Here is a 27,220-nt window from a genome sequence, read left to right on the forward strand (position 1 = left end):
GGCCTCGAGGGGGCGCAGCCGAGCTCGGCTCCCCGCGAGGGGGACCCAATCCGCAGAAACCGCTCCGGGGACCCTCAGAAGCGCTTCTGCCGGGGCTGCCGGGAAAATTCCTGCCGGCATGGGGCCGGGCTGGAAGCCAGGGTCCCCTTGAGTGTCTGCAGACCTGGGTGGGAGCCCCCCGCCCCCAGCTCCCTCCGCACGATGCGCGCAGGCTCTGCACCCCCGCGACCCACCCCCTCTCATCCACGTGGCCCTGCGGGGGCACAGCGCCAGGCGGACGTTTGTCCCTCAGGCTCCCAGCGACCGGGGCAGAAGAAGAGGCGCCGTTGGGCAGGGAGAAGCTGCAGGGCCTCCCCACGCAGCCCGGTCCCCGCCACCCAAGCTGCCCAAGGACGGGGAGCAGCGAGGATGCTGGACCCCGACGGCGACGGCTCTTCCCACCTCACCCTGCTCACTCGCGTCACATCTTTATTTTATCCCCCAGGGCCCACCTGGCACAGGGCCTGGCCTGGAGCCCGCCCTCTTCAAGTAGATGTTGGATAAATTAAAAAAAAAAAAAAAAAAGTAACGTGTCTGTAGCCTGTGCTACTAAGGTCATATTATTTTTATTTTTCACTCAAATCCTCTCCTCACCAGGTTAGTAGAAAAGTCAGCCCCTCCCTCTACAGTTTCTCCCCTTCCCTGCAAATAGTCCTAAACCTCTCGGGCTTAGTTATCCCAGGCTGGGGTCTTTGTATCCGCCACTTTCCAGGGACAGAGACACCCAGTCCAAGCGGACACCCTGCTGTGTGGACGCCTTGCTGCCACGTGGTGCCACTGTTGACAGCCGACCACAGGCCCCTGATTTTGGTGGAGGTTTGGACCTTGAAAGCGCAGCCGGGTGCCCTCAGTGCCACACGAAACCACACGCTTTTTCAGTCTCGCGTGCACACCCCGGGGCTCCAGCTCCACAGGGTGTCCATCGGATGTCATCACCTCTTGAGGACTTAAAATGTGTCACCGCTCCTTCCCAGGGTCCACACGTCACAGAAAAGGCAGCTTTTTGTTTCCAGAGGGGTTTCATCACACCAGAAAATTGAGCCCCGCCCACCTGTTAAGGTCTGATTTGGTCCCAGGGGGTCCAGATGTCACCACCCCAAAGGTCTGGTTTTACATTGTCTCCTTCCTAGGGAGAGCACAGGACTTCAGGGCCTCAAATGTTATTTGTCCTCTCAAAGGCAACCAAGAAGGCTTTTCTCCTGCCTAACTATCGCCAGCCCAGAAGAAGAACCACATCCCCACTCCACATAGGCTACATCTTCAGAGGGCTTTTGGCTACAGTTCTCTGACAGCCTTTAGCTCCTCTGGAGTGAATCCATGTTTACGGGTGCGCCACTAGAAACAGCATGTCCTCGCTAGTGGAGACCAGATCTTGCTACACGAACCCTGGCATCCAGCAGAGGGCCGGGCTCACAGCAGCGGGGGCTCAGAAGGTGAGAACGAGTCGGGGGTTGAACAGAAATTCCCCAGGGGCGTCCACCCAGTGGTGCTATCTCACTGCATGGCAGCCCAGTGAGAAGTGGCTCTGAGACTTTGGAACATCAAAGGGGAGTGTCTTGGAAAAGCTCACCTTAGGTCAGGAGAGGGAGCCTGAGCCAGGCGGGACCCCTTTGAGAACTCGTGCGAGGGGCAGAAGGAGGGCCGTGGCCTGGCTTCTTCCCCAGGAGGACGGACACAACATTTCTCAGAGCCGGGAGTGGAGCGTGTTTTCTAAATTCCTGGGCTTTGTAGCATCTCAGAGGAACTCGCCACCACAGAAGCCAGGAGACACGTGTGTGGCACTGAGACTTTTCCAGACATCGATGTGTCATTGTCACCTTTGACATGGAGACGTTTTTCTTCCTGCCTCTATTTCAGCCACATTCCCCGCCCCACCCCCCCCCCCGCGCCCCGCTTCATGAGCAGGTTCCACACTCAGCTCCACAGCAGAAGGCTGGGGCTCAGAAGCAACACCCAGCGACCAAGAGAAGGCCTGGAGCCGCGCTCGGCACCCAGTAGGCCCTCTGTGCACGTCTAGTGCAAGAAGCACTCGCCTCCAGGCCCTGCCTGATTCACAGGGTGTCAGCTTTCTCATCAGTCAGCTGGGAATGTTCTAAGGCTCTCCTGGCCTCACTGCTGTGATTTTCTACCTTCTACCAGGTGGGAAGAGCCGGCGGCCCTGAAGACCCTTTCCAGGTGTGGCCGGTGCTCACCCGCAGCGGGGAAGGCAGTCCCGTGCCCCCAAGGGACGAGAGACCGAGGAAGCCTGGGATCGTGCGATCCCAGATGGTCAGAGCTGGGGGATGGGGCGCGCCTCCAGGACTCACTTTCTAGAGAGGGACGCTGAGGACCAGAGGGGGGACGTGACTGCAAGTTAGTGCAAGAGCGAGGATCAGAGCTGGGGTCTCTGGCTCCTGTCCCACCACACCCACTGCAGGGGCACAGGCCTCTCTTTGGGGAGGCGGGTGGGTCGTGGCTCTGGGCCGCCTCCAGCACCGGGGAAGGAAGAGTCAGCCAGGCCTAAAGCTCAGACACCTTGTCCCTGCTACTCCAGGCATGGCCGGGATCCAGCAGCCTGGGTATCACCTGAGAACTGGTTAGAAACGCAGACTCTCAGGCCCTGCTGGAGACCCACAGAATCAGAATCTGCATTTCAATAACATCTCCAGGCGACTCATTTGCAGAACAGAGGGTGACTCCCTCCAGCTCGGTAAGGCATACCTCCTGGGTGTGCCCTCCAGAGCGGAACCTCCCTGGGGCCCTCTGGGACGTGTGTTAGAGTTCCCAAAGTGTCCAGTCTGAGCCACACTCAGCTAAAGAGGCTTCTTCGGAGCAGGTGGCAAGTGGGCCTTCAGAAAGGGGAAGCATTTCAAGATCCAGGAGAACCTTGTAGACGGATCTCCCCAGAGACTGAGAGGAGGGGCAGGTATCTGGCAGGTCACCTGCCCATGCACCTGCGGGGCAGCACCTGTGCCTTCCTTCTGGCCTGGAACTGCACAGCTGATCACCTCTTGCCAGCAAGCATGATGGCCAGCAGCCGGCCACGTTCAGGACTGTGTGAATATGGATTTGAAGAGGGCAGTTGTGAAAGATCTGGGAGTAACTGCATGTTGGAGGTGGCTAAGCTCCAGCTAGAGCCCTGGGCGGGGAAGGGGGATGTGTGCGCCCAGCCTAGGTTCCTAAGAGACCCAGTCAGCTGGGGCTGGGGCTGGGAGGAATGGCGCATTGGCCGCTGGGTGACCACGGGGCTGCTGCAGCACCAGCCTTAGCAGCAGTATTCCTGCTCGATGCTGGCCATCAGCTCCTCCTCGGAGTAGTCGTACGTGATGGCTGACTGCCTCTCAGGCCTCTTGTGGCAGCTGCCTGGGGCTCTGTGGGTGAGAAACATGGACATGGGAAACAAGATGTTACCTTCAAACTCCACATCTCTACTGGACAACCACGGTGGCCCCTGTATGGAATTCGGATCCATCCTAAAACCAAAACTGAAAACCTCTGCCCTGGGAACACCTCCTCAACCTCTTCCATGAGCAGGCCCCTGCCTGATTCTCTGGTTTCATCTCCCCGACGTTACCCAAGACCTTACGCTGTGAGGAAGCCAGTGCCTGTGATGCTTAAGGGTGAGGGCCCGGGGGTGGAAAGACCCAGCTTGAATCCCAGCTCTGCCACTTACTAGCTCAGTGATAATTTTCTCTAAAATGGAGCTGTATTTCTAAATTCATTCTGAGGCATAACTGAGATAATGCGTGGACAGCGTGTGACACCGAATTTTGCACCCTGCACAGCCCTCAGCAAAGGTGAGCTCTGTCTCGACTATCCATCGGCCTGACTCACTCCCTGTGCCTGCCCCTTGGGTGGGCGGGGGTGTCTCACAGGAGCTGCCACGCTGGGACAGGATTGGGCGTCAGGATCCCGTCAGGATCCTGGCCACTCCCCCAACCTGCTGGGCAGTGTGTCAAGTGACCAAATCCCGGCTCCTCATCCTGCCGCCTGGGCTCCTGGAAGTGGTTCCCACCAGCCTGGACCCGGCTGCCCACCCCCGCTCCGGCTTTCTGGACTCTGTTGTGCCCCCAACTTCCCTGTCCTGCAGGCTGTCCCACGGCGGTGTCCACCTGTGCCTGGCCATGGCCTTGCCCCCTTCAGCACCTTTGACAGGTGGGAGGGTGTGAAACCTGGGCCGAACTGGGTGCTGCCAGCCTGAGGGGCTGCCTCTGAAGGAGGAGTTAGGCCAGAGCTGCCCACTGCCAGGTACGGGACCGTGAGCTCCCACCTGCCAGCCGGAGACGTGCTGCCATGTGAGCTGGGGGGTTGGGCTGGATGATCTCTAAGGCCCACCTGATCACTGCCGTCGCGCTCCTGACTGATGTTCACAGCAGCCTCCAGGGCCCTGTCTGCTGCCCCGGAATGCAGGGCAGGAGCTGGGCTCTGGGCCACCTGACTGTCACCTCAGGGTGTGTGCAGCCTAACAGGCCCCCCAGCGCTGAACAGCAAGGATGAGGGTCTAACGGCGGGACTCCACCTCCCCAAGCCCAGAGATGACACGTGCCTCCCGCACAGCCCTCTGGGGTCACCCAGGCCAGCCCCCTCTCTGTGGATGGGGGAGAAATGCCTTGCCCACGGTCCCATGGTGACCTGGCTACAGACCGTCCTCACCCGGTCCCACAGCTCAGCAAGGCCTTTCTCGCTAGGCACCTGACGCTCCCTGCAGTTGGGACATGGGGGAGAAAGGGGGCGAGGAGGCAGGGCCGGCAGGGGAGGCTGGCAGGGGAGGCCGGCAGGGGAGGCTGACGGGGAGGCCGGCAGGGGAGGCTGACGGGGAGGCCGGCAGGGGAGGCTGATGGGGAGGCCGGCAGGGGAGGCCGACAGGAGGTGTTGCAGCCCCAGCAGCCGGGGCTCCACTCGGCCTCACGCCACCCTTGCCTGTCTGACGGGCAACACTGTCCACCAGCGGCCGTGGGGCTGCCGGCCCGGGAGCCTGAAGACCGAGATGGGGTCTCCCCCTACTTGGGGGAGGGGAGCACGACATTAAAAGGGAGAGATGGTTTCTAGAGGTTCTGAGGAGTCAAGAATTGAATGTTTGTTTAAATTATAGTTCACTATGTCAGAGCTTCCTAAAGTCATGCAAAACAAAAGCCCATTACTCTTCCCCAGAGAGAGCAAATCAATTATAATTGGGCTACAGAGTCACATGCGAAATGAGGCCTGAGTCATTTGTACTATCTGTTGGGTCTAGAATTTACTGGCCCTTTGACCATGGGCAAATCATACCTTGTATCTGTTTACTCATTAGGAAAATGGGGTGCCTGGCCTAGGGCCTGGCTTATAGTAGGTATCCCACAAGCATTTACAGAACAAATAATGAGCAAATTTCAGCAGCAGCTGCAGACAGAAGGCTCCTGAATCCCTGTTTCCCCTCCACAGGGCCTAGGCTTCTGTTACCCAATCCTCACAGACTTTGGGTCAGGCCAGGTCAGGCCAGCCCAGCCCTGTCCTCAAAGCCAGCCCGGCTGGCTCAGCTCTGTTGCTTCCACACCCCAACCTGGGGGGAAGGGCGTGGCCGACATCGAGGATGGTCAGGACTCCGGGGTCAAGGCCCACAGGCCCAGGTTCACACCGAACGTTCCCTTCAGCTGCATCTGTGAAGCACCTGCTCTGTGCCTGGTGCTGTGAGGGCCCAGAGATGTGGCTGAGAGTGAGAAGAGGTAAGACAGGCTGTCGCAGGTACCTGCGGCGTTACAGGTACAGGCGTGGTGTAAACTGGAGCCGGCACCGCTGAAGGAGGGAGACTCACCAGGTCGACAGGGAGGGAGAGGAGGGTGAGAGTCTCTGAGCAGGAGATATCTGAACTGAGTTTGGGAGGATTTTCCTCTTCAACCTTTTATTACGAAGACTTTCAAGCATACCGAAAAGTTGAAATCGTGGATTCAACAATTAAGTAAATATTTTTCTGCTACATTTTGCTGGGTTTACTTTATCACATGTCTATTACTTTATCTGATTTCTGGATGCATTTCAAAGTAAACTGCACGCATTAGGACACTTCTCCCTGAAGCGCTGCTTTGAGGGGTTCTGGCGGCAGAGAAGGGGACGGTGGGCTTGTCTGGGGCAGGAAGGACGGGCGCTGCAGGAACCAGAAGGGGAGGGTGCTGGGGGCTGCGCTCTGCGTGCACTCGGTCTGGCGGGTGGGGATGGAGGCGCACGCTGGGTGTGTGCAGGAGCCCAGGGCTGGCCGCTGGCGGTGAGAAACCATGGTGGACGTGGCGGCAGGACACCCGCCGCTGCCGCCTCAGAGAGGTTCCCCTACAGGCAGGGGAGCCCGAGTTTGGGGAACAGAGGAGGGCGGCTGCTGCCAGCCCAGACCATGGGGGAGGCCGGTATGGCTTCAGAGGCTGCTCCCGGGAGGCACAGCCCTGATCTCACCTTCGTGACTCTCTCCCCTTTGCAGCCACTGAGCCAGGACCAGCCTGGGACCCACCCAGCCCGGAGTCCAGGGCCTAGCGTGGTGCTCAGGACGCTCCCACTGAAGTATGTTGAGGGAGTGAATGAATGAATGAATGAAGTACTCCTGGTGAGGGATGTCTTGGAGTTTGCACGTGAGGTGAAGGGACCTATTCATTTAAAAATAAGAAGAAACAGCTAATTTGTTCGAGGCAGAATGTAATCCTCCTAAAGTCCCTGGGGTGATGAAAACTTAAGAAAGTCACTGCCAGTTATCTTTACAAGCGGTAGAAATATGCAGGCGGGACTGAGCTCCGCTGGCACCGCGCCGGGCCCAGGTCCTCAGCCGCGCCACGTGCTCGGGCGTCCAGGTCAGCGGAGCAGAGCCGGCCCTGGCGCCCGGCCACTGCAGCGAGACACAGCGCCCAGTCCGGCACAGGAGTGCCCGGGGGCGCTGAGCCCACCCAGAGGCAGCCGTGCTAAGCGGAGCCTGTGATGGTTTGCAAAACAAGTGAAGAGCAGGGGCTGTGAGGGAGGACCGGGAGGGACGCTGCGCTCTGCTGAGCAAGGCTCTGGCCTTGGCAAGGGGCGGAGCCCGCGTCCACGTGCTCCCCGCTTCACCTCCGCGGCCACGGTGGAGTCCCGGCGCCCAGAGCTGACCCCAGCGTCCTCTGACTGCACAGCAGTGGCCCACGGTTTCAGCTTGGCCTTCAAGGCCCTCGTTCTCCCCCCAGACCCTGTGCTAAATGTCGCCAGCCTGTGCGTGGTGTCCTGTTCAGACCTCTGTGTCTTGCTTGTGGATCCCACCACCTGGAACGCACCTGCCCTCCTCTCTCCTTGGTGAGAATACGTGTCCTGCAAGCCATTTAAATGTCAGCTCCTCCACGAGCCCTCGGCAGTTCTGTCCCCTTTCAGACCTCCCTTGAGCCCATGTGAAGAGACCCCAATCTTCAGGAAAAGGTCTCCTCAAGTGTTTGTTAAATAAGGGAAACCGGCAAAGTTCTGGCCCTGAAGCCGTTTGGAATTGGTAATAAAAATAGCTGTTGAGCCACAATTTTCACATCTCTGGTCTTGAGCACGACAATCACCTACCTCCCAGTGACCCAGGGCCGATCAGTGTGACCCAATTAGAGATGAGGAAGCCAAGGGCAGGATGAGCCAGAGGCCCAAGGTCATCCCAGCGCAGCTTCCTGGTGCTGGCTGCTCCTGGGGCCCTGGAATCCTCACACAGCCCGGGGCCGTGCAGACAGAGAAGGCCTGGTCTCTGGGCCTGGGGTCCTCAGCTGACACTTTCCAGGGGTTTTAAATGTGTTTTCCTGCTAACACTGTAATGGGATTATGGGGGACCCACCTGCCATCCTTCTAGGCTGTAAACTCCTGAAGGCCAAGGACTGTGCCTCATTCACAGATGAGCCACTGCAAATAGTTTCTGAGTGAATGAGTCGGGGCAGGGCCGGCGATGGGGAGCATCCGGAAGGGGGATGCGGAGGCGTGGGGGGGGTGGTAGGGTGGCTGTGACTCTGGTAGAGATGTGCTTCCCCCCGGCCCCCACCCCGTACTTACTCAGAGACACTGCTGCTCTCTGGGTGGTCTTCAGTGCTCCGTTTTGGGGACACCTTGAGAAGGACAAAAGGAAGAGACATCAGAAGGCTGTCAGTGGCGCAGCCTGCCTTTGCCCTGGCTTTGTGCTGACAGACGGCCACCACATTCAACCCAGGGCTGAATAAACCAGAGCTGGAAAGTGGAAAGGCTCCCCTGCCGTCTAGTCCCATCCGCCTATTCTGCGTGTGGGAAGCTGAGGCTGGGAGAGGGGAGTGACCTACACAGCTCGCACCCAGAGACTCCCCACCTCCCCGGCAGCTAACGGCCAGCATGTCCCCATCTCTCACTCCAGGAGTCGAAGTCCTGACCTCCATCTAAGCACTGCCTGGCAGCCTGCCCTGCTGCTCTGCTGTGCCTTCTCTGTTCTAAGTCAAGGGTGCACAGATGTCGCACGTGTCTGTCTGCAAACTCTTCCAATGGTCCATGCCTGTCCTGTGCCAGCACCACCCCGTCTCAGTTACCACAGCTTTAGAATAAGCCTGGACTCTTCCCGGTTCTTTGCACCTCCTTATATGTGTACTGCAGTCAGTTTGTCCCCCTTGGGGATTTTGTTGGGGTTGAATTAATATACAGATCATTTTAGGCAGACTTGATATCTATAATAACAAGTCTTCCAGTTTATAAACAGGGAACATCTCTCCATTCATTTAGGATTTCTTTAATGTCTTTTAAGAAGTCTTATCGTTTTCCCTGTAGAGGTCATAGATATCTCTTTTTAGACCAATTTCTAGATACTTGATATTATCCTTTCTTAAATAAAATTTTATTTTCTTCCTGTTTGTTTCTGCAGATATATGATTGAAATATATGCATTTTATGTTCAGCAGTCTTACTAAACTCTCTTATTCGTCCTAATAACTTATTTGTAGATTCTTCTGGACTTTCTTTCTTCCCGTTCACATTATCTGAGAAAAATGGCCATTTGATTTTTTCCCTTCTGGTCCCTACACACTTTTCACCTAGCCCTTCTGCACTGGCTAAGACCTCCAGTACTACCTTGAAAAGAAATGATAACAGGCATCTCTGTCTTGTTCCTATATTGAAAGGGAAAGTTTTCATTATTTCAAATGTAATATTAGGTTTGCTGTGGCTTTTTCTCAAGTTGTCCTTTATCAGATCCTGTGTAGGTCATTTCTTCAGCTCTGTCTTCCAGGGCACTGATCTTCTCTTCATCTCTGTCTAATTTCCTGTTAATCCAAACCATCAGAATCTTTAATTTTGTTTATTGTATTTTTCATTTCTTCAAGTTCTATCTGGTTCTTTTTAAAATATGCTAGGTCACTTTCTAGTGGTCCTGGTCCTTCACAGGTATTTCCCTTAAATAAGATAAAATACACATAGTTGATTATAATCTGTGTCTGGTAATCCAAATAAATAACTGAAGTCTTCATTGGTCTATTTTTGTTGTCTTTATTTCTTCTAGTGTTCACTTCGTTCTCTGGCTGATTGGTTATTTTTTCTTGTTTGATGCTCATTATCCTTGAAAACACTTTGTTGGTGGTCTCTGTCCTGAGAGGAACATGCCTTCCTCCAGAGAGGACATGAGCTTGCTCTGTCCAGGCACCAGGGGGCACTCCTGGTCTGGGGCCACTTGAAATTAAATCCACGCATTCAGGTATATTGGACCACCTAGGTGATGGGAACTGGGGCTGCAAACCTTAAGAGGCAGCTAGACTGTGGCTTTTCTACCCTCCTGCACTGTTCTGTGCTGTGACACTTTTCCTTGCAGTCCCCCGAAGGTCCTGGATTTATGAGGGAAGGATCTACTATTACTTTCATTGGGCCCTAAATTCTGTTCCCTTTACTGCTGGACACCATCAGACCCAAAGCTCAAGTTCACCTGAGGCAAATGCAGCCCAATGTCCTATTTCCATCTCTGATTCTGCCTTTCTTAGATCTGGGCTGGTAATTCCTCACTATCTCACCAGCCACTTAATGCTTCAATGACACTCTTACTACATTAAATATATCCAGTATATTAAGTTGTTTTCAGCAGCAGAGGGGTCTGTCTGAATAACCTTCCACACTGTGTTCCCAGCATAAGGCACTTGAGGGCACTGTGGACACCAGCCTTTGACCCATGAAGCTGAGCAAGGCCATGGCCCAGCCAGATGTCAGCCTGCTTTGTGCACGAGATCCCCCACTGGCACAAGCAGTGCCCTCCAGGACAGGCCATGACTGTCAAGAACCAGTCTTCAAGGAGCTCACATTTCATGGGGAGAGTCTCATAAAAATGTAATGTGATGCTATATGATAAATTCTGTAGCCAAGTTATAAAGGGCTGGGAGAGGAGGGGAAACCAACTCTGAATGGGAAAAACACCATGGGAGGTTTCCAAGAAGAGTGGCAAGAGTGACATTTTAGCTGGAGTTTTGAAAGAGTAGGGGTTTACCAGGTGGAAAAGAGGGGAAGGGCACTTCAGATAAGGAACAGCATATGCAAATACACGGAGTCGTCAGAGGTCGTGAATAAGCATTCATCAAGTCCATGTGCCCTGTTGTGCGCCATGTTCTATTACCCATACAGGATATGGTCCCTGCCCAGAGCAGCTCACAGCTGGGCAGAAAAAAACTAGCGTGATGACACAACTAGAGAAAAATCCAATGCCAGACCCCGAGGTGTGGACTACAAGTGCACAGGTCATCAGAAGTCGTGATTACAATGGTAAACCAAACATGCAGTCCTGCTTCCCGCTTCCATCCCAAATCCTTAGAAATGACAGAAGACGCCATAAGCAAAAAACAAAAACAAAAACCAAACCAAAACAAAACAAACAAAACTCACAAATCTCTAACAGTACTGCAAGACTAGAAAGTAGTAGGGGTTTTTTAAATAAATTTTTTAATTTTTATTTTTTGGCTGTGTTGGGTCTTTGTTGCTGCATGCGGCCTTTCTCCAGTTGCGGCGAGCGGGGGCTACTCTTCATTGTGGTGCACGAGCTTCTCATTGCAGTGGCTTCTCTTGTTGCAGAGCAAGGGCGCTAGGCGAGTGGTCTCGGTAGTTGTGGCTCACAGGCTCTAGAGCACAGGCTCAGTAGTTGTGGCACACAGGCTTAGTTGCTCCGTGGCATGTGGGATCTTCCCGGACAAGGGCTTGAACCCGTATCCCCTGCATTGGCAGGCAGATTCTTAACCACTGTGCCACCAGGGAAGCCCGGTAGTAGGGGTTGTTGGAAGACAGACTGGGTTAGATCGATGGAGGAAACCACAGCCCCCAGCACACACAGGAGGGGACTGCTGGACAAAGCAGCAGCTTTGGGGCTCCAAGTTCAGAGGTGACAGACACCAGAGCAGGAGAGGGCCTTGGGGCAAGGGTCAGAGAGGAGGGGCCTGCTTGTGCAAATGACAAGGCACAGAGGTGCATCCCTCAGGCTGGGGCAGGAGAAGGAGGGTAGCATGGGCAGCCGCTGACACCAGGAAGCACGGGAAACTGTTCCCAGACCACTAACAGTGGCCACACTCACCAGGAGCACATCCTGACCCTGCTCTGTGACACATGGAGGCAGGAACCAAACTCATCAGTTCAAAGAATTAAACCTGAGGAAAGAGTTATTAGAGCAGACTGAAAGTGACTTTAAAAGGAGAATGATTCACAGTCTCAGCCAAACAAGAATAAGCTGTTGTGCAAGATAACCAGCTAGAGATTTTGGAAATGCCATCTATGATGGAAGAAAGGAAAATCTCAGTAGGTGGTCTGAAGAGTAAATTAGACACAGCTGAAGAGAAAATCAATTACCTGGAAGATCAAACTGAGAGATTCTCTCTGGAAGCAACACAAAAAGACAAACAAATGGGAGAGAGATACTAATCCTAAATAAATTATTAATCAATAGTCTTATCCTCACGTATTCTGCAGACATTGGGGAGTTTTAAAGGTTTTGTTTTTTCCTTTTAATAGCAGAGCAGGATGAGCTTTCCACTGTGCTCCCTGTGCACATAATCCTACACCGCCAATAGGCAGAACTGGGCTTTTGCCCCCACAGGAAGCTGCTTACATTCCCTCCAAATTCTTTTTTAAAGTCCCCCTCCATCCTCCTATTCTGAGGCTTAATCCCAGGTATTAATCAATCATCAGTACCCCGGTGTGCCCAGTGCTTTGTCAGCTGCTGTGGAGACCCACACCCTGTACTTTTGAGGCGCAATGTCACCAGAGAAGTAAGTCTTAGACATGTTAACAATGAGCAAAATGATAAGAGCACAGACTGGGGGCTATAAACCTCTGTGCAATCAGTTTAACCCTCAGTTTACTCATTTGTGTAATAGGTACTTAGCCTTCAGGGCTGCAGAGATATGAAAGATTATTTGTCTCTCTCTCTTCTGTCTCATCCTTAGTATAATGCCTATCCTGTAAGTGACCAGTAAACACCATTACGAACATCTGACCCAACGTCCGGCCCAGAGTAGCCTCTGACACGGCCCTGCTAGAAGAGAACCTGAAGGCGTCAGGAGGAGGAGAGCACAGGGAAGATCTTGGTGCTCAAGGCCTGAGAGGTTCCAGGACAGCAAATGCTTCCCTGAGAAACTAGTTCTGATGTGTTTCTTGGGAAATGTTAGTTAGTGGTAGTAAACAGAAGCAAGCTGACCCTGGGTGTGTCCTGCCACACAGGCCCTGTGGCATGTGCCGTGGCAGCCGCCTGCCACTACAGGCACTCCCATGCATTGGCCAGAAAAGCCTGTCCTGCCCGCCTGGCGCTCTCTCCACGTGGAGGTGGGCTGCACAGCAAAGGTGCACAACTTCCTTCCAGGGGTACCTGAGGGGCCGGCTAGTGTCTGCTAGTGGCTGGTGATCTTGCCGCGGGGATTCAGTATTCCCTGCATATTCCTTTGAATATTCGTGCCTTTGGGGAGTGTAAAGATGAAGAGGAGATGACTCCCAAGTCAGCAAGGAATTCACAGTGGGAAGAGGGACAGAGGGTGGGGAGGGGCGATGAAGATGAGAGAGAGGAGGGGAAGTCACACGGGCACGCACACGTGTGCACGCACATGTACACACACGCGCTCACCTCCACCACCTCCTGAAGCAGCCCATTCCTGCTCGGGCAGCTCAGACTAGCTGAAAATTCTTTTTAATCGTTTTTTATTTAAAAAAAAATTAATTGTGGTAAAATACACACATCTTAAACCATCTTAACCTAAAATTTACCATCTTAACCATTTTTAAGCGTACAGTTCAGTAGAGTGGAGTACATTAACCAATCTCACAAACTTCATCTTGCAGAACTGAACCCCTGTCCCCAGTAAACAACAATTCTCATCCCCCAAGCCCCAGCAACCACCATTGTACTTTCTGTCCGATAGATCTGAGTCCTTTAGCACCTCACCTGAGTGGAATCATACAGTATTTGCCCTCTTGTGCCTGGCTTATTTCACTCAGCATAATGTCCTCGAGGTTCATCCATGTTGTAGCATGTGCCAGAACTTCATTCCTTTTCAAGGCTGAATAATATTACACTGTACATGTATATCATGTTGTGTTTATCCATTCATCCATCAAGGGACACTTGGGTGGCTTCCACTTTTTGGCTATTGTGAACAATGCTCCTATGAACACAGGTGCACAGATACCTCTTTGAGACCCTCCTTTCAATTCTCTTGGGCATATGAGAAAGTTCTCTCGTATAATATTGACACCAATCTTCCTCCCTGCAGTTTTCAGTCACTGAGGCTGGTTATTTTCTCAGGGACAACAGAGAAGTAAAGTAATACTTTTACTCAACTACCCTTCAGCTATTTTTTATGAAGTCATCCAATAGGGACCCTAGTTCCCTCTTGTCCATTTCTGCTGGAACCAGCTTTTGCCATCACCTGCTGGCGCTTTTCCTCTCATCACCAGGTTTTGTAAGAGTTGTTACAGATATGGTTTCTCCCATCGGGAGGGCAACTGAGTGAAAGAGCAAGAAATCGGAATCAAACATTTGCATAGTCAGCCGGTTTCCACTTCTCTGCGCTGCTCTACTCACTACTAACGGGCACACACTGCCAGCTGTAGGGCAGTGATGATGTGCTCCATCAAGTGTGTGCACTGGACGCCCCGAAGCTGCACTCACACAGAAGGCCATACTCTTTCTTTCATAACTTCCCCGACAGCTCAGCTTTGTTGTATCTTTCATTTCTTTACCTGTGTTTCTTTCTGTGGTTTGAATGTGTGGTTCTTCCTCTCGTCAATTTAAGTCTTTACCTTGACTTTCTCAGATGCAAAATGTGTTAGACAGGCCTCCCAGAAGATCCAGCTTGCTGAAGCAGCTCAGGAGCTTGTGAAAAGCAAAGACACAGCAGCCCCTGGTGGCTGCTCCAGGCCTAGTGCAGACACAAGCTCCCAGCCAGCAGGAGCCTGCCACTCCTTGTCGGTAGGACACATCTGGACCCCGGGGAGGCCGTGGCGCCTGGGCTGGGGCCGTGGGAACCCGGCTGAACTCAGGATGAGCGTGTGATGTGTGATCACGGGAGATCGTAGGGAGGCTTTGAAAAGCCCAAACCACAGCTGAACAAGCAGCAGAAAACATCTGAGGAAGAACTGAATAAGACGATTTCTTAAGGTCTTCTCTGGGACTTCCCTGGTGGCACAGTGGTTAAGAATCTGCCTGCCAATGCAGGGGACACAGATTCGAGCCCTGGTCCAGGAGGATCCCACACGCCACAGAGCAACTAAGCCCATGTGCCACAACTACTGAGCCTGCGCACCTAGAGCCCGTGCTCTGCAACAAAGCCCGCACACCGCAACTAGAGAAAGCCTGTGTGCAGCAATGAGGACCAACGCAGACAAAAATTAATTAATTAATTAATTTAAAAAAAAAGTCTCCTCTGACTCTTACAACTAGGGTTTTTCGAAAAAAAGTGAAGTATCAGTGGTTAATCTTTAGAAAACCCACTGAATGTTTTATTTAACAATATGTATATCCTGCTTCTTCTGTTTAAAGAGTTCTCCCCTTAACTCTTAAATGTTAACAGCTTTATATGTATATATGTACCCGTATCAATAATATCTATAATTGACATGGAACAAGCTGCGGATGTCTGAAGAATACGATCTGACAGGTTTCGACATGTGTATCCACTGTTAAACCACGTCCATCACCCCCGGGTGATGTTCCCTCCTCCCCTCCTCCGCCTGCCCATCTCCAGGCGGCCACTAGTCGGCCCCTGTCACCGCACACCCGTGTGCCCTCTCTAGAAGCCTAAAGACGTGGGGTCAGACAGCATGCACCCTTTGTTGCCTGGCTTCTTTCACGCCGCACGACGAGCCTGAGATCCATCCACCCTGTTGTGTTTTATCAGTAGACTTCCCCCTTCCTCTCTAAGAATTGTCCTTCTTTGAAGCCCAGGTTTGCTTATGTTTCATTATGGAAATGTTGACACATGCAGTGGAGAGAAGAGTGAACTCGGTCTCCGGGTACCGAATCTCCCGGCCTCGGCAGGTTTCAGCACTTTGCCAGTCGGGTTCAGTCCTCTCGCCACCGGGGGCGCTACTGTCCCCACACGGCTCCACTTCATGGCTTCCCAGGCAGCACACGCTGCAGGCCCAGTGGACGCTGTTGTGAGGGCTGCTTTGCGTTCCTAAAGTGACAAAGGACTTTTGCAAAAGGAGGCTCTGACTCTGAAGCCACCATTCCTAGGGCGCCCACCTGCCCTCACCAGGCCTTGCTTCAGGAAAGTGTTTCCAGAGACAGAAGGCCAGGGAGACCTGGAGAAGGTGAAGGGTAGGACTGAAGGAAAATAACAATAAATTACATATCTACAGCGTCATAACACCTTATGAAGCACCTGCAAACGCATTTTCACACGGGCAGCCAGATCCTCACCCCCGGAGGCAGATGACCTGGCATGGATCCTGGTCCTGCTGGGGATTTGGGCAATCACCCTGCTGGGACCCAAAGGCCTGGGATGTAATGAGAAGGTAGCCTGGGTGGTCTCTAAGGTCCCTTCAGCTCCAGCAATCTGTGATTCTCAAACTGTGAAGAAACCAAAGCGGCTGAGTCTGCTGGGAATCTGAGTGGGTAGCCTTGGGCTGGAGGCTGCCTTCTGTGCTGGTGACAGCTTCCAGCACTCGGGTGCTAAGAATCTCCGTCTGCACAAACCACTGCTGACCCTCCTCACCAGAGTCCAGCTGGGGCTCGTCCCAGGCGCTGGGGGGGCCCGAAGCTCCTGTGCAAGGAAGGCTTCCTCAGCATCTCGCTGAGATGCTGCAGTGACGGCCCATCCACTTCACTCCCACACCTCCCCGCACCAGCACTCAGCAACAGTCGCTGGGGCCTGACCTCAGGCAAGGCGCTGGGAGACCTGCTTCCAACCTTCACTACGGTCAGGCTTCCGACCATGGACAAAGCCCACATCCCGGAACCACGGAGGGAGGGAGCCCTCTGGGGTCACACCTCTGACCCCATCTCCAGGCAAGTGCTTCTAAACACTTTTAAATCTGGCTGTCTTCGTACATCTCCTGAGAGGAAGCGTCTTCCTCCGGTTCCTGGAGTTCTCCAGGGCTCCAGCTCAGGACTCTTCTCCTCCCACCCACATGCTCTCCCTCGTCGCCCCATCTAGATGCTGAGGTTCACAGAGTTACACGCCAGCTCCAACCACCTTGCACAGTGGACCTGAGCTTCTGACGGCCCACGAATTTGTCTGCCTCACATCCCAAAGCCAACCTGCACAACACTGAGCGCCACTGTCGACTCTACGACACCAGCAGGAAACCCGGGTGCCTCTGCGGCAGCCCGCCTTCCCTTGCTCTCACACCCAGTGTGCACCTCGCTTTCTCGCATCGCCTCTTACCTGGATTTCTGCAGAATCTCCCACCTGGGCACCCTGCTTCCCGCGCCATCTCCTCTCCTCCTCCGCCCTCCTGCCACCCCTTGTCTTTCTAAACACAGGCTGGGGAGGAGACACAAGGACTCTGTAAGGTGGGCGTCTCTGGAGAAGGGAACTGGAGAAAGTGGGAGACAGGGAGGAGGGGAAACTTTCCTTTCAGTGTACCTGTTACATTTTCTCTCATGTGCATGTATATTACCTATTCTGATTTTTTTAAATAATCATTTAAAAATAAAAAACACAAAATTTCCACTAGCTCCCTGTTGCCTACAGGATAAAGTTCAACCCTTTAGCCTAGAAGGTTGTGAAACCATGACCCAAACCGATCTCGTTGTCTTTTGCGCTCCGTCCGGCCATCATCACCTTGCTGCCCGGCCATTATGGACAACATGCTGTTCTCCTAAAGCACTTGGTCCCTCTGGTTTTTCTACATGCTGCTCGCTCTTTATGGAATGCCCCCTCCTTTACTGACTGCTGGAAAACTCTACCGATCCTTCACAACCAACTCAGATGTCAGGTCTTCTTGGATGGGAAGACTTCTGCCTTGGATGGGATTATTCAACTCCTTGTATGTAATAATTCCTACTTACCTCCACTCCAGGGCTTCCATGATGAACGCTCACTTCACAACCCTCCCCCAACACAGTATGAGCCTTGGGGGTAAAGCACTATGCTTTACTCTTCTATGACTCCTAGGTTGATCAAATACCACTTACTGCCACTTAAATTTGTGTTCTTTGCTAGAGATCTGAAAGCAGACAGAGGGTAACTGTCTTCAAAATAGTGGCTTTTTGCCAAAAGTCCATTATAGTATCCATCACTTTCAAATCCCTCTGGTGGATCTGCTTTCCGGCCACGTGATCATTGTTATGCCTGTTTTCACCTTCACATCCCACAGCAGCTGCGACCCAGGATTACTGTGAAGCCCTGGCTGATGGTAAACGACAAGAAAGAGTTACCCTGGTCCTCCTTTGCTAGAGCAAAATGGAACCTTTGCAAAAATGGTGGACAGTGGATTCATTCAGCCTAGAAGACAGATAATGATCTTCCCTAGATCTTGAGTGACTAAGATTTATTAGGTGGTGGTGGTGGGGGGGGGAGTATGAATTATCACCTGGTAGTAAAAACACTGAATTTATTTATATCTATTAGACTGAATCAGAATATCCTCTTTAAGGGTGTCCTTGAATTTCACTAGCACATTTAATCCCCCAAACTTCTTTTAGCTCGCCCATTCTGGGACTGAGATTTTATGGTTAATTCAGTGTCCTAATGGAGCCATCTTTATGGCTACCCACCAGCACTGCACTGTAAAAAGAACCTTCCTGAAAGCCTTGGCTACTCTCCAGTTCCTTGCCTCCCATTCTCGATGAAGTCCAGCCCATCAGGCTTCCCGCACCGCTCCACTGAAACGGTGCAGGCCAAGGGCACCAGGGACCTCCAAGCCGCCAGATTCAATGGTCAGCTCTCAGACTTCAACTCACTTGTCCCATCGAGCAGCATTTACAAGAGCTGGCCACTTCCTCCTCCTTGACATACTTTCCTCCCTTGGCTTCCAGACCTGCATCCTCTTGGTTTTCTTCCCTTTAGGATGTCCCCTCATCTTCTCTACCTCTGAACACAGGTCACACACATAAACACCCAGAGCAGTGCCTGGCACACACTCAGGTGTTAGCTGGCCTCAGGATTACTGGTGGTCCGATCTAATCTCAACCCTTCTATGTTTTAATGGCTGCCAAATTTATAAGTCCAAACCCAGCCTCTCCCCTGAATGCCAAACTCTTACAAAGATCTTTTCAATTGATATCTCTATGTAGATGTCTAGCACGCATCTCAAATTTAACATATTCTAAAACAACTTTCTGATTCACAACATTCAAACCCTGCCCCTTCCACATTTCCCATGTCACTTAATGGCAACTACGTCCTTCTAGCTGCTCAAGCCGAAATCTTTGGGGTCCTCTGACTCCTTTCTCACACAACCCACAGCCAATCCATTAGGAAACTGGCGGTCTCTATTTCTAATCTAGGTCCATATGCCAACCAGTCCTCCCCAGCTCGCTCACTACCACTCTGGTCCAAACCAATCCCTCTTCTCACTTGGATTCCTGCAAAAGCTTCGCAGCTCTGCTCCCAGCTTTGGCCCCGCCATCGCATGCCAGGCTGTCTTCAACAGGGCAGCCAGGGTGAGCCTTAAAACAAACCAGATCATGTCATTCGCTGTTCAGAATTCCTCCAGCCTTCTCTACCTCATTCAAAGTAAAAGCCAAGGCCTTGGACTTCCCTGGTGGTCCAGTGGTTAAGATTCTGCGCTCCCAATGCAGGGGGCACCGGTATGATCCCACCCCCTACGCCCCCACAAAAAGCGAAGGCCTTCCGGTGGCCACAAGGCTCACCGTTCTCTGCCCGGGCACCAGGCCACCACCCTGTCTCCCCCAGCTCTGACCTGCTGAGAGCGGGCCCACTGCTGCTCTCCCCAGCCCCTACTGCTTTTTTGTCCTTTATACTTTATTTTGTTCACTGTTGGACTTCCATGACCGAAGGTTAGTGAAGGTTTTGTCTGTTTAGTTCACTTATGTATAACCAGCACCTAGAACAGTACCCGGCACACGTAGGCGCTCAAAAAATAAACGTTGAATGGATAGACCAATATTAGATGGTACATTTTTCTAATTAACAGGCCACTGATTGAGAGAGATGCTACTGCATTTTTTTAAAAAAATCACAATTTGATTAAATAACTTAATACAAGACAAATCCAAACCCTTAGATTTTCACACATAATTCTCCCACCCTAAATAGTTTTCAGTTTCAGTATCTCACTAAAATACTGCTGATTTTAAAGTTCCTCTGACTTTGGGAAAGGAATTCTGCCTTGGGCACCTAAGACTGCCCAGGAACAAGCTGAAAATTAGTCTAGAACAGTAATAGATGCTTTAGTGAATTAAAGTACGTGAACTTGATGAAATATTTTGCGTTCATTAAAATAATAATGAAGAATATTATGCAACAGCATGAAAAGCCGCTTATGAGATAGTTTATGTAAAAAAATTTTAAGACTGTTATAATTCAATGATATATATCTTTAAAAGAACAAAAGAAATGAAAACAGGTGACAGCTGATAAGTTAAAGAGTATATTGGGAAACATTTTAAATTGTTAATGATGCAATATGGTCTTTGCCTATACAATTTTCTTAAGATTCTCAACATTACGGGAATTCTCTGGTGGTCCAGTGGTTAGGACTCCACGCTTCCATTGCAGGGGGCACGGTTCAATCCCTGATCGGGGAACTAAGATCACGCAAGCCACGACGCGGCATGGCCAAAAAAAAAAGATTCTCAATATTGGCAAAAAATAAACAAACAAAAAAACCTACCTGGAAACAGCCTGAATATCTCACAATAAGAGATTAATTAAATAACACTACCTCTGGATGGTGGGCAAATTATGAAGACATTATGATGGGAGAAATGCTTATACTATAATGCTAAATAAAAGGATGATATAAAATTGTATATCTACACTACGCTCTTTTTTTTTTAAGGGAACTTTATTATTTTTTTAAATTTATTTTTGGCTGCGTTGGGTCTTGGTTGCTGTGCGTGGGCTTTCTCTAGTTGCGGCGAGCAGGGGCTATTCTTCGTTGCGGTGCGCAGGCTTCTCATTGCGGTGCGCAGGCTTCTCATTGCGGTGGCTTCTCTTGTTGTGGAGCACGGGCTCTAGGCGCGCGGGCTCAGTAGTTGTGGCTCGTGGGCTCTAGAGAGCAGGCTCAGTAGTTGTGGTGCACGGGCTTAGCTGCTCCGTGGCATGTGGGATCTTCCCGGACCAGGGCTCAAACCCGTGTCCCCTGTGTTGGCAGGTGGATTCTTAACCACTGCACCACCAGGGAAGCCCTATGAGCAATCTTTATTTCCTTTTCTATATATTTTTTTTTTTTTTTTAAATTTTTATTTATTTTTTTAAAGTATTTATTTATTTATTTATGGCTGTGTTGGGTGGGTCTTCGTTTCTGTGCGATGGCTTTCTCTAGTTGTGGCAAGTGGGGGCCGCTCTTCATCGCAGTGCGCGGGCCTCTCACTATCGTGGCCTCTCTTGTTGCGGAGCACAGGCTCCAGACGCGCAGGCTCAGTAATTGTGGCTCACGGGCCTACTTGCTCGCGGCATGTGGGATCTTCCCAGACCAGGGCTCGAACCCGTGTCCCCTGCATTGGCAGGCAGATTCTCAACCACTGCGCCACTAGGGAAGCCCTATATATTTTTTAAATATATATTTTTTCTGTTTTCCAATTTTTCTGCAATGAGCATATATTCCTTTACAATTGTAGAGTGAAGCTAATATAGGGCTTATCTTTTTATTTAAAACCTCTCACGTGGGACTTACCTGGTGGTCCAGTAGGTAAGGCTCTGCGCTCCTGAAGCAGGGGGCCAGGGTTCGATCCCTGGTCAGGGAACTAGATCCCGCATGCATGCCGCAACTAAGAAGCCCGCGTGCCACAACTATGAGCCCTCATGCCACAACTAAGACCTGGCGCAGCCTAAATAAATAAATGAATAAAATATTTTTTAAAAAACCCCACATCTCTCACGAGTAAGATCATTTTAAGTTTTTTATTGCAGAGAACGACCAAGAGCAATTTTTTTCTCATGTGCATGTATATTACCTATTCTAACTTCAAAAACAAACACTTAAAAGTAAGCACAACCTTTTCTGGGCTGAACACATCTTTAGTGACTGGAACACATCTTGTACACAATCACGGAAGCCGGGGTATGGAGACCTATCTCAGAGAAAAACTGAGCACCAGAGGAATCAGGGAACAAGTGAGAATCCCTCCTGATGGCAAATTCACTCAGTTAAAATTCTAGTATACACAGTGCTCTACAGAGGTATAGTCAGAAAGACTCCGACTGGCTCTTTCAAACTGCACGATACTGGCCAAGTTAACTACCTCTCTGGGCCTTGTACACTCCCCTCTGACATGAAGTTGGGGGGAGGCGACACCAATTTGGCAGGTACCTATTCTGATGAGGATTAAGTAAAACAATGGATGTAAGGAGCCGGCTGTTAGAATAGCCTGAATAAATAGCGGCTGTATTACAACATCTGAACAATTTCCGAGTGATTGTAAGTGAACTGCAAAGCCCTCTGTTTCATAGGAATCAAAACTGATACAGGATGGGGAACGGACTCTTTCTGAGTCTTTTGCCTCTTTGTTCTTCTGCTTCTGCCCCCGTGCAACCAGCAACATGCTTACACGCAAGGGCTCATGAAAATGCTCAAGTAAAAGGATGCTGGTGACAGACGTACTAAGTGAATAACTGGGAGTCTCACAACTTTTAGTAAAAACTGTATGACCCCTAAGCACATAAACATCTGAATGAATAAGGAGGCTGCCGAAAATAACATTCATGGGGTATTATGAGGGCAAGACGGGTGGTACTTTTATCAGACAAAATACAGGTTCTTGATGAGTTTGCTTGGGGAATGCCAGGTAGGGATTATTGAATGTTTAAAAGAAATCGTAAAGAAAAACGGGCCAGGCATTAGTGCCACTGTGAGCAGAGCACTGGAAGCACTGGATCTGCCTTGTGACTTGGACATCTGGAAAGTGGAAAAGGAACATTCCAGGTTATCTACGGAGGGGCTGGAGCCCGGCAGGCCTGCTACAAACTCTGCTCCCCCCACTTACTGGCTGTGTGGCTTTGGGTGTGTTATCAGTCTCCTGGGACTGAGACGGCCTTGTTTGTAAAATAGAAAGCACTATTTATCTAAAAGGCTGTTTGAAGAGGGGAACGTGGGGCAATGACCAGGAAGTACCTAATTCAGTCCTTAACACAGAACAGGTGCCCAACGGACGCAATCCTCCCTCCCCTCCTTTACTGCGCACGTCATCTGACGGGAAACCGAACATCTCACTCTCACGCGCATCTCTGCAGTGAACACGCACCCAAACTTAAAACTGCATGAAGGGAACGACTTCTTTCTAGCTGACCTGTATTGGTACCAAGAGTTTATGGAACTGGACTGGAAACTAGGAATGTCATGGAAATGCTCTTTATTTGGGGAAGTGTCTCCGTAGTTATATTTCAGTGAATGTAAATCCACACACAGACACACACAGACTGTCACGGGTTCCCCAGTGGCCTTGGCCTCATTCATCCCATTTTCTCCCTGAGATCCTGTTTCTTGGACATGGGGATTGAGACTACTGTATCCTTCACATTTGTGTCTTACCTCAAATTTGCCCATAAGTTTTCCTAAATTTACAATCCAAAGTGAAAATCCTCTTACCTGGTGTTTCATTACAAAGTATTACGGTTCACAGACAAAAAAAAAAAAATATATTTAACTGAAAGTTGCTTCTACCAAAATGTAAGGGAAAAATTTACCTTGATTCAGAACACACACATACATAATAAGAGCTGAAACACATACATAATAAGAGCTGAAAAACTCCATGGTTAGAGAGGTTTTTTTAAATAGGTGATTGAAATACTTCTTTAAAATGAATTTTAAAAATTCAGGTTTTAGATGGAATATAGCAATACCTTATTCTTATCCAGCAACCTAAACTGTATCAGGAAAACAACCAAGAATTAAGAAATAAGACAAAAAAAGAGCACTTGATCAACTAAAATTATTGCCACAAAGCTCATTCACTGAACAGATGGCCCCTCAGGCCGGGGAGGAAACCTCTCCCAGGCCTGACCTTGGGGGGTTCTGCTCCTCCTTTAAGCTCCATGCCAGCGAGCATGCTTCTGTGATTCTACCACCCGGGGCAGCTCAGAGAGGTGTCTATTTGGGCGAGGGATACAGAGAAGTTTGGCTGGTTGCATACAGACTGACAATGGTAAACAGTGACAGTTGTAAGACTGAGGCTGGACCAAGGACAGAAAGGCAGTAACAAGCAAGTCTCACAGCTGCCAGGGCCATTCTGGTACGAAGGGTGCAGGAGTCTGACTGTCAAGGTCGGGGAGGTCTGATCTCTGCTCTGCCATAACCATATGGCTTTAGTCACTTAACTTTCATCTGTGCCTGTTTCCTCTTGCCCATCTGTAAAAATGGACGATAATAATAACGGTAAAAATGAAATGAGTTAATACATGTCTGAGACCCAAGTGCTCACTGAAATATTAGCTACAATTATTCTCGGACATAGACAAGAATAATACGTAAGATTCAGAATGAGGGTTCAGAGATATACACAATTCATCTCTAAGAAATTCTAATCAACAGTGGTCAAAATTTTAAATGTGGGTGCTTAAAGGGATAATTTCACTTGAGTTTGACATTCTCTTATGAAGAATACCTCTCTCCTCCAAAATGCTAGATAGTTATGAACCTAAGAAGGCTTTTCTTCCTTCCTTCCAAAGAAATTTAAAATAGTGTTTATTTACATGCTCAATCAGGCTTTTTCTCTGTCCATGGTAACATCATTTCTAACATTTTGAAGAAGGGCCAACTTCTACATATAGGTTTCAATACCGACTCATCAAAATCCCCATTTTTTTCCTAGGTTAATGGTGTCTTGTTAATGCAGAGTCTTATAAAATGTACAGCTGCCAGAGACTCAGTTGAAGGGTGTAAACTGTAAAGCAAAAAAGGCACAGACTCCACACTTGGCCATACAGGCAGTTAGCCTTCTACCTGTGACCTCTAGAGCCAGGAAATTAAGAGGCTTCAACCTTTTTCCTTCATCTCCCCAGACCTGAAAAGAAAGAACTGGACTCAGGAGCCTCCTTGCAGCTCTAATAGTCTAGGACAGCTGGCTGACTTTACCTCCTAACCTCTCTCGACTCCATCTCCGCTTCAGCCCTCTCGCTGCCCTGCTTCCCTCAGGACCTGCGCGTCTGGACCACGGAAGCAGCCCCAGTTGGACATCTCACTCCTAGTCCTTACTTTGCCCAGTTCATCCTCCCCATGGCTATTGGTCCAACCTTCCTAAGACACAAAATGTCACTCCCCTTAGTCCTTCAAAGATACCCACGGCTTTTATGGTAAAGTCCAAACTCCTCAGCATGGAATACTCCTAGCCTGGCATTCACCTTTCCCAACCTCTTCAACTCCAGTGCTCCCACCCACACCCTGGGTACCATATGCCCCGGCCACCACTGCCTTTGCATTCAGGCTTCTCTCTGCCCAAATGCTCTTCGCTGCTTGTTTGCCTGGCTAGTGCCATAGACCCTTCCAGATCCAGGTCAAGTGCTGTCCTGCTGGGATGCCGACCTGACTTCTCCAGAGGACCAGTTGCTCCTCCTGTGGACTCTCTCTACAGACTGCCCACAGGTATTCTACTTTTTGTTTGCAGATCTCTCTCCCCCATTACACTGTCAACTTCTTGAGGGCAAGGACTGCGTGCCAGCAGTGTTCATCTCTAGGACCCAGAGTGATGCCCGGCACACAGTAGGTGCTCAAGCAATACCTGAGAAATGACTGAAAGAATGAGTAAGGCAGCCCATGCACCCTAGGAGTTGCTGTGATACTCAGCGAATGGGGGTGGGGACGGGGGAGGGAAATCCATTCCTTCTGTTTTCTTTTCATCTTCGCTTCTGAAGTTTCCAAAGCACTTGACAACTGATCCCTAAAAGATTGCTTCCATGCCGTTTCAGAATTTCCCCCAAAATTTCTCAACTGTTTATCCATTTTGAGGGTTATATAATGGAACTCTGATGTAATCTTAAAGGAATCTTGTTATATAATTGGGTCTCACTTGCTGCAGCTCACTTTGGGAGGGTAGCAGGGGATGGGCAGGAGGACAGGAGAGGAAGACCCTGCAGTGTCCGGGCTGGCCCAGTCCTTTCCACCCACCCCTCCCCACCTCACTGAGGAGCTTCCAGGATTCCACTGCTTGGTGGCTGCCCCGGAAGACACCTCCCTCTGGTCCCAGCAGTTGTTAAGCAAAGCCTGCAGGACTCCGGGGAAGGGGGGAACTGCCTTGGACATCCTCCCCAAGCCCAGGAGCTGATATCACAGATCTTGTTCATTCAGCTCTGCTGGAGTGAAGGCTGCTGCCATACGAGAGTGCTCACTTTTATTGTTTTTCTAGAACAGCGGGGATGTTATTACAAGTGTTCTGGAAGAGAGAAGAGGGAAGCCAAAAAGAAATTGCGCAGCATCTTAAAAATAGCCAGTAGTATGCAAATTGCTTGACCACAAGGCAAAGATCCTGTTGTGTCTGACGCGAGGGGCCTTTGTAAATAAACACTGTTTGGCTACCGGTCCCACCTCCTAGCATCCTCCTCCGACAGTGCCCGGGGAATGGCCAAGGGGGAGGTACCTGAGAAGAAAGCAGCCCCGCTGGCCAGCCCCTACCTAGGCTGGAAGCAGCCACAGTTCCAAAAGGAAAAAAAGGCAAGCTCTGGCCAGAAGCAAGCCTGGGAGATGCATTTCTGCTAAGGGATGTCTGTCTCCCTGCCTTTTAAGGCTGCTGCCAGCACTGTCACCCCCCAAATTGGAGGCAGTGAGACCAGCACCCAGAGGAGGCAGAGAGGGGAAGGGGGCGAGCAGGGAGAGCGCGGCGGGACGGCCGCGGGCGCTGGGGGACAGGGCAACAGGGCGGGGGCCCCGGAGGGACAGGGCGCGGGGTGCGGGCCGGCGGGGAGGGGGCTCCGGGGCAGGAACCGGCGCAGCTGCCCCACCGGCTCCGCGGGCTCCGCCACTCACCGGGCTCCGGGCGCCGGCTGCGGGTCGGGGCCGCGCCGGGCCCCGCGGGGCCAGCTCCCCGGGGCCCCAGGCCGCCGACTCGGCCAGCAGCTGGTCCAGCAGGCGCAGCGTCTCGTCCCCGCCGTCGGGGGGCGCCGCGGGTCCGGGTCCGGGTCCGGGTCCGGCCGCCCCCTCCGCCGCCTCCGCCGCCGCCTCCCGGGCCTCCTCCCGGGCCGCCGCCGCCGTCGCCGACACTGGCAGCCCCGTCCCGCCCTCCGGGGCTGCCCCGCCGGGCCCCGCCGGCCGGCTGTCGGGGCTGCGCAGCCGCCTCAGGGCGCGGCCGCTCCGGCTGCTGCCGCTGCCCATGGCGCGCCAGCCAGGCAGGCCTGTGGCGCCGCCGGAGCGCGGCCCGGGGGCGGGGACGCGGGAGGGGGCGCGGCCGGGCCGGGGGCGCGGACCCGGGCCGGGCGTGAGCGGCGGGAGGGGGAGATCCCGGGTCTGGGACGCGATTGGGGGCGGGGACGCGAGCCGGGCCTGGGGGAGGGGCGAAGCCACCGGTGTGCGGAACGTGGGGCGTGGTGTCGCGGTGCGGGAACTAGATCCCGGGACAGCGGAACGTGGGAGGGGGCGCGACCGGGGCCGGGGTGCTGAGCCCGGCCTGGAGGTGGGGGCCGAGAGCCGCGGGTGAGGGCTCTCGGGGAGCCGGCGGCCGGGG

The 27,220-nt window shown here is 51.7% G+C and overlaps 1 protein-coding gene across 1 annotated transcript; it reads right to left on the bottom strand.

The window, feature by feature from the left end:
• Window positions 1–586: 586 nt before the first annotated feature.
• CYS1 (cystin 1) lies at window positions 587–27,220 on the bottom strand. The gene is made up of 3 exons (XM_068564927.1): window positions 26,527–27,220; window positions 8,020–8,072; window positions 587–3,389 (listed from the first exon to the last, which is right to left on the bottom strand). The coding sequence occupies exons 1-3, from the start codon at window positions 26,869–26,871 to the stop codon at window positions 3,284–3,286; spliced, it is 504 nt and encodes a 167-aa protein (XP_068421028.1). The 5' UTR covers window positions 26,872–27,220; the 3' UTR covers window positions 587–3,283.

This window comes from Eschrichtius robustus, chromosome 15, assembly GCF_028021215.1.
Source record: "Eschrichtius robustus isolate mEscRob2 chromosome 15, mEscRob2.pri, whole genome shotgun sequence".
In the NCBI taxonomy this organism is placed as follows: Eukaryota; Metazoa; Chordata; class Mammalia; order Artiodactyla; family Eschrichtiidae; genus Eschrichtius; species Eschrichtius robustus.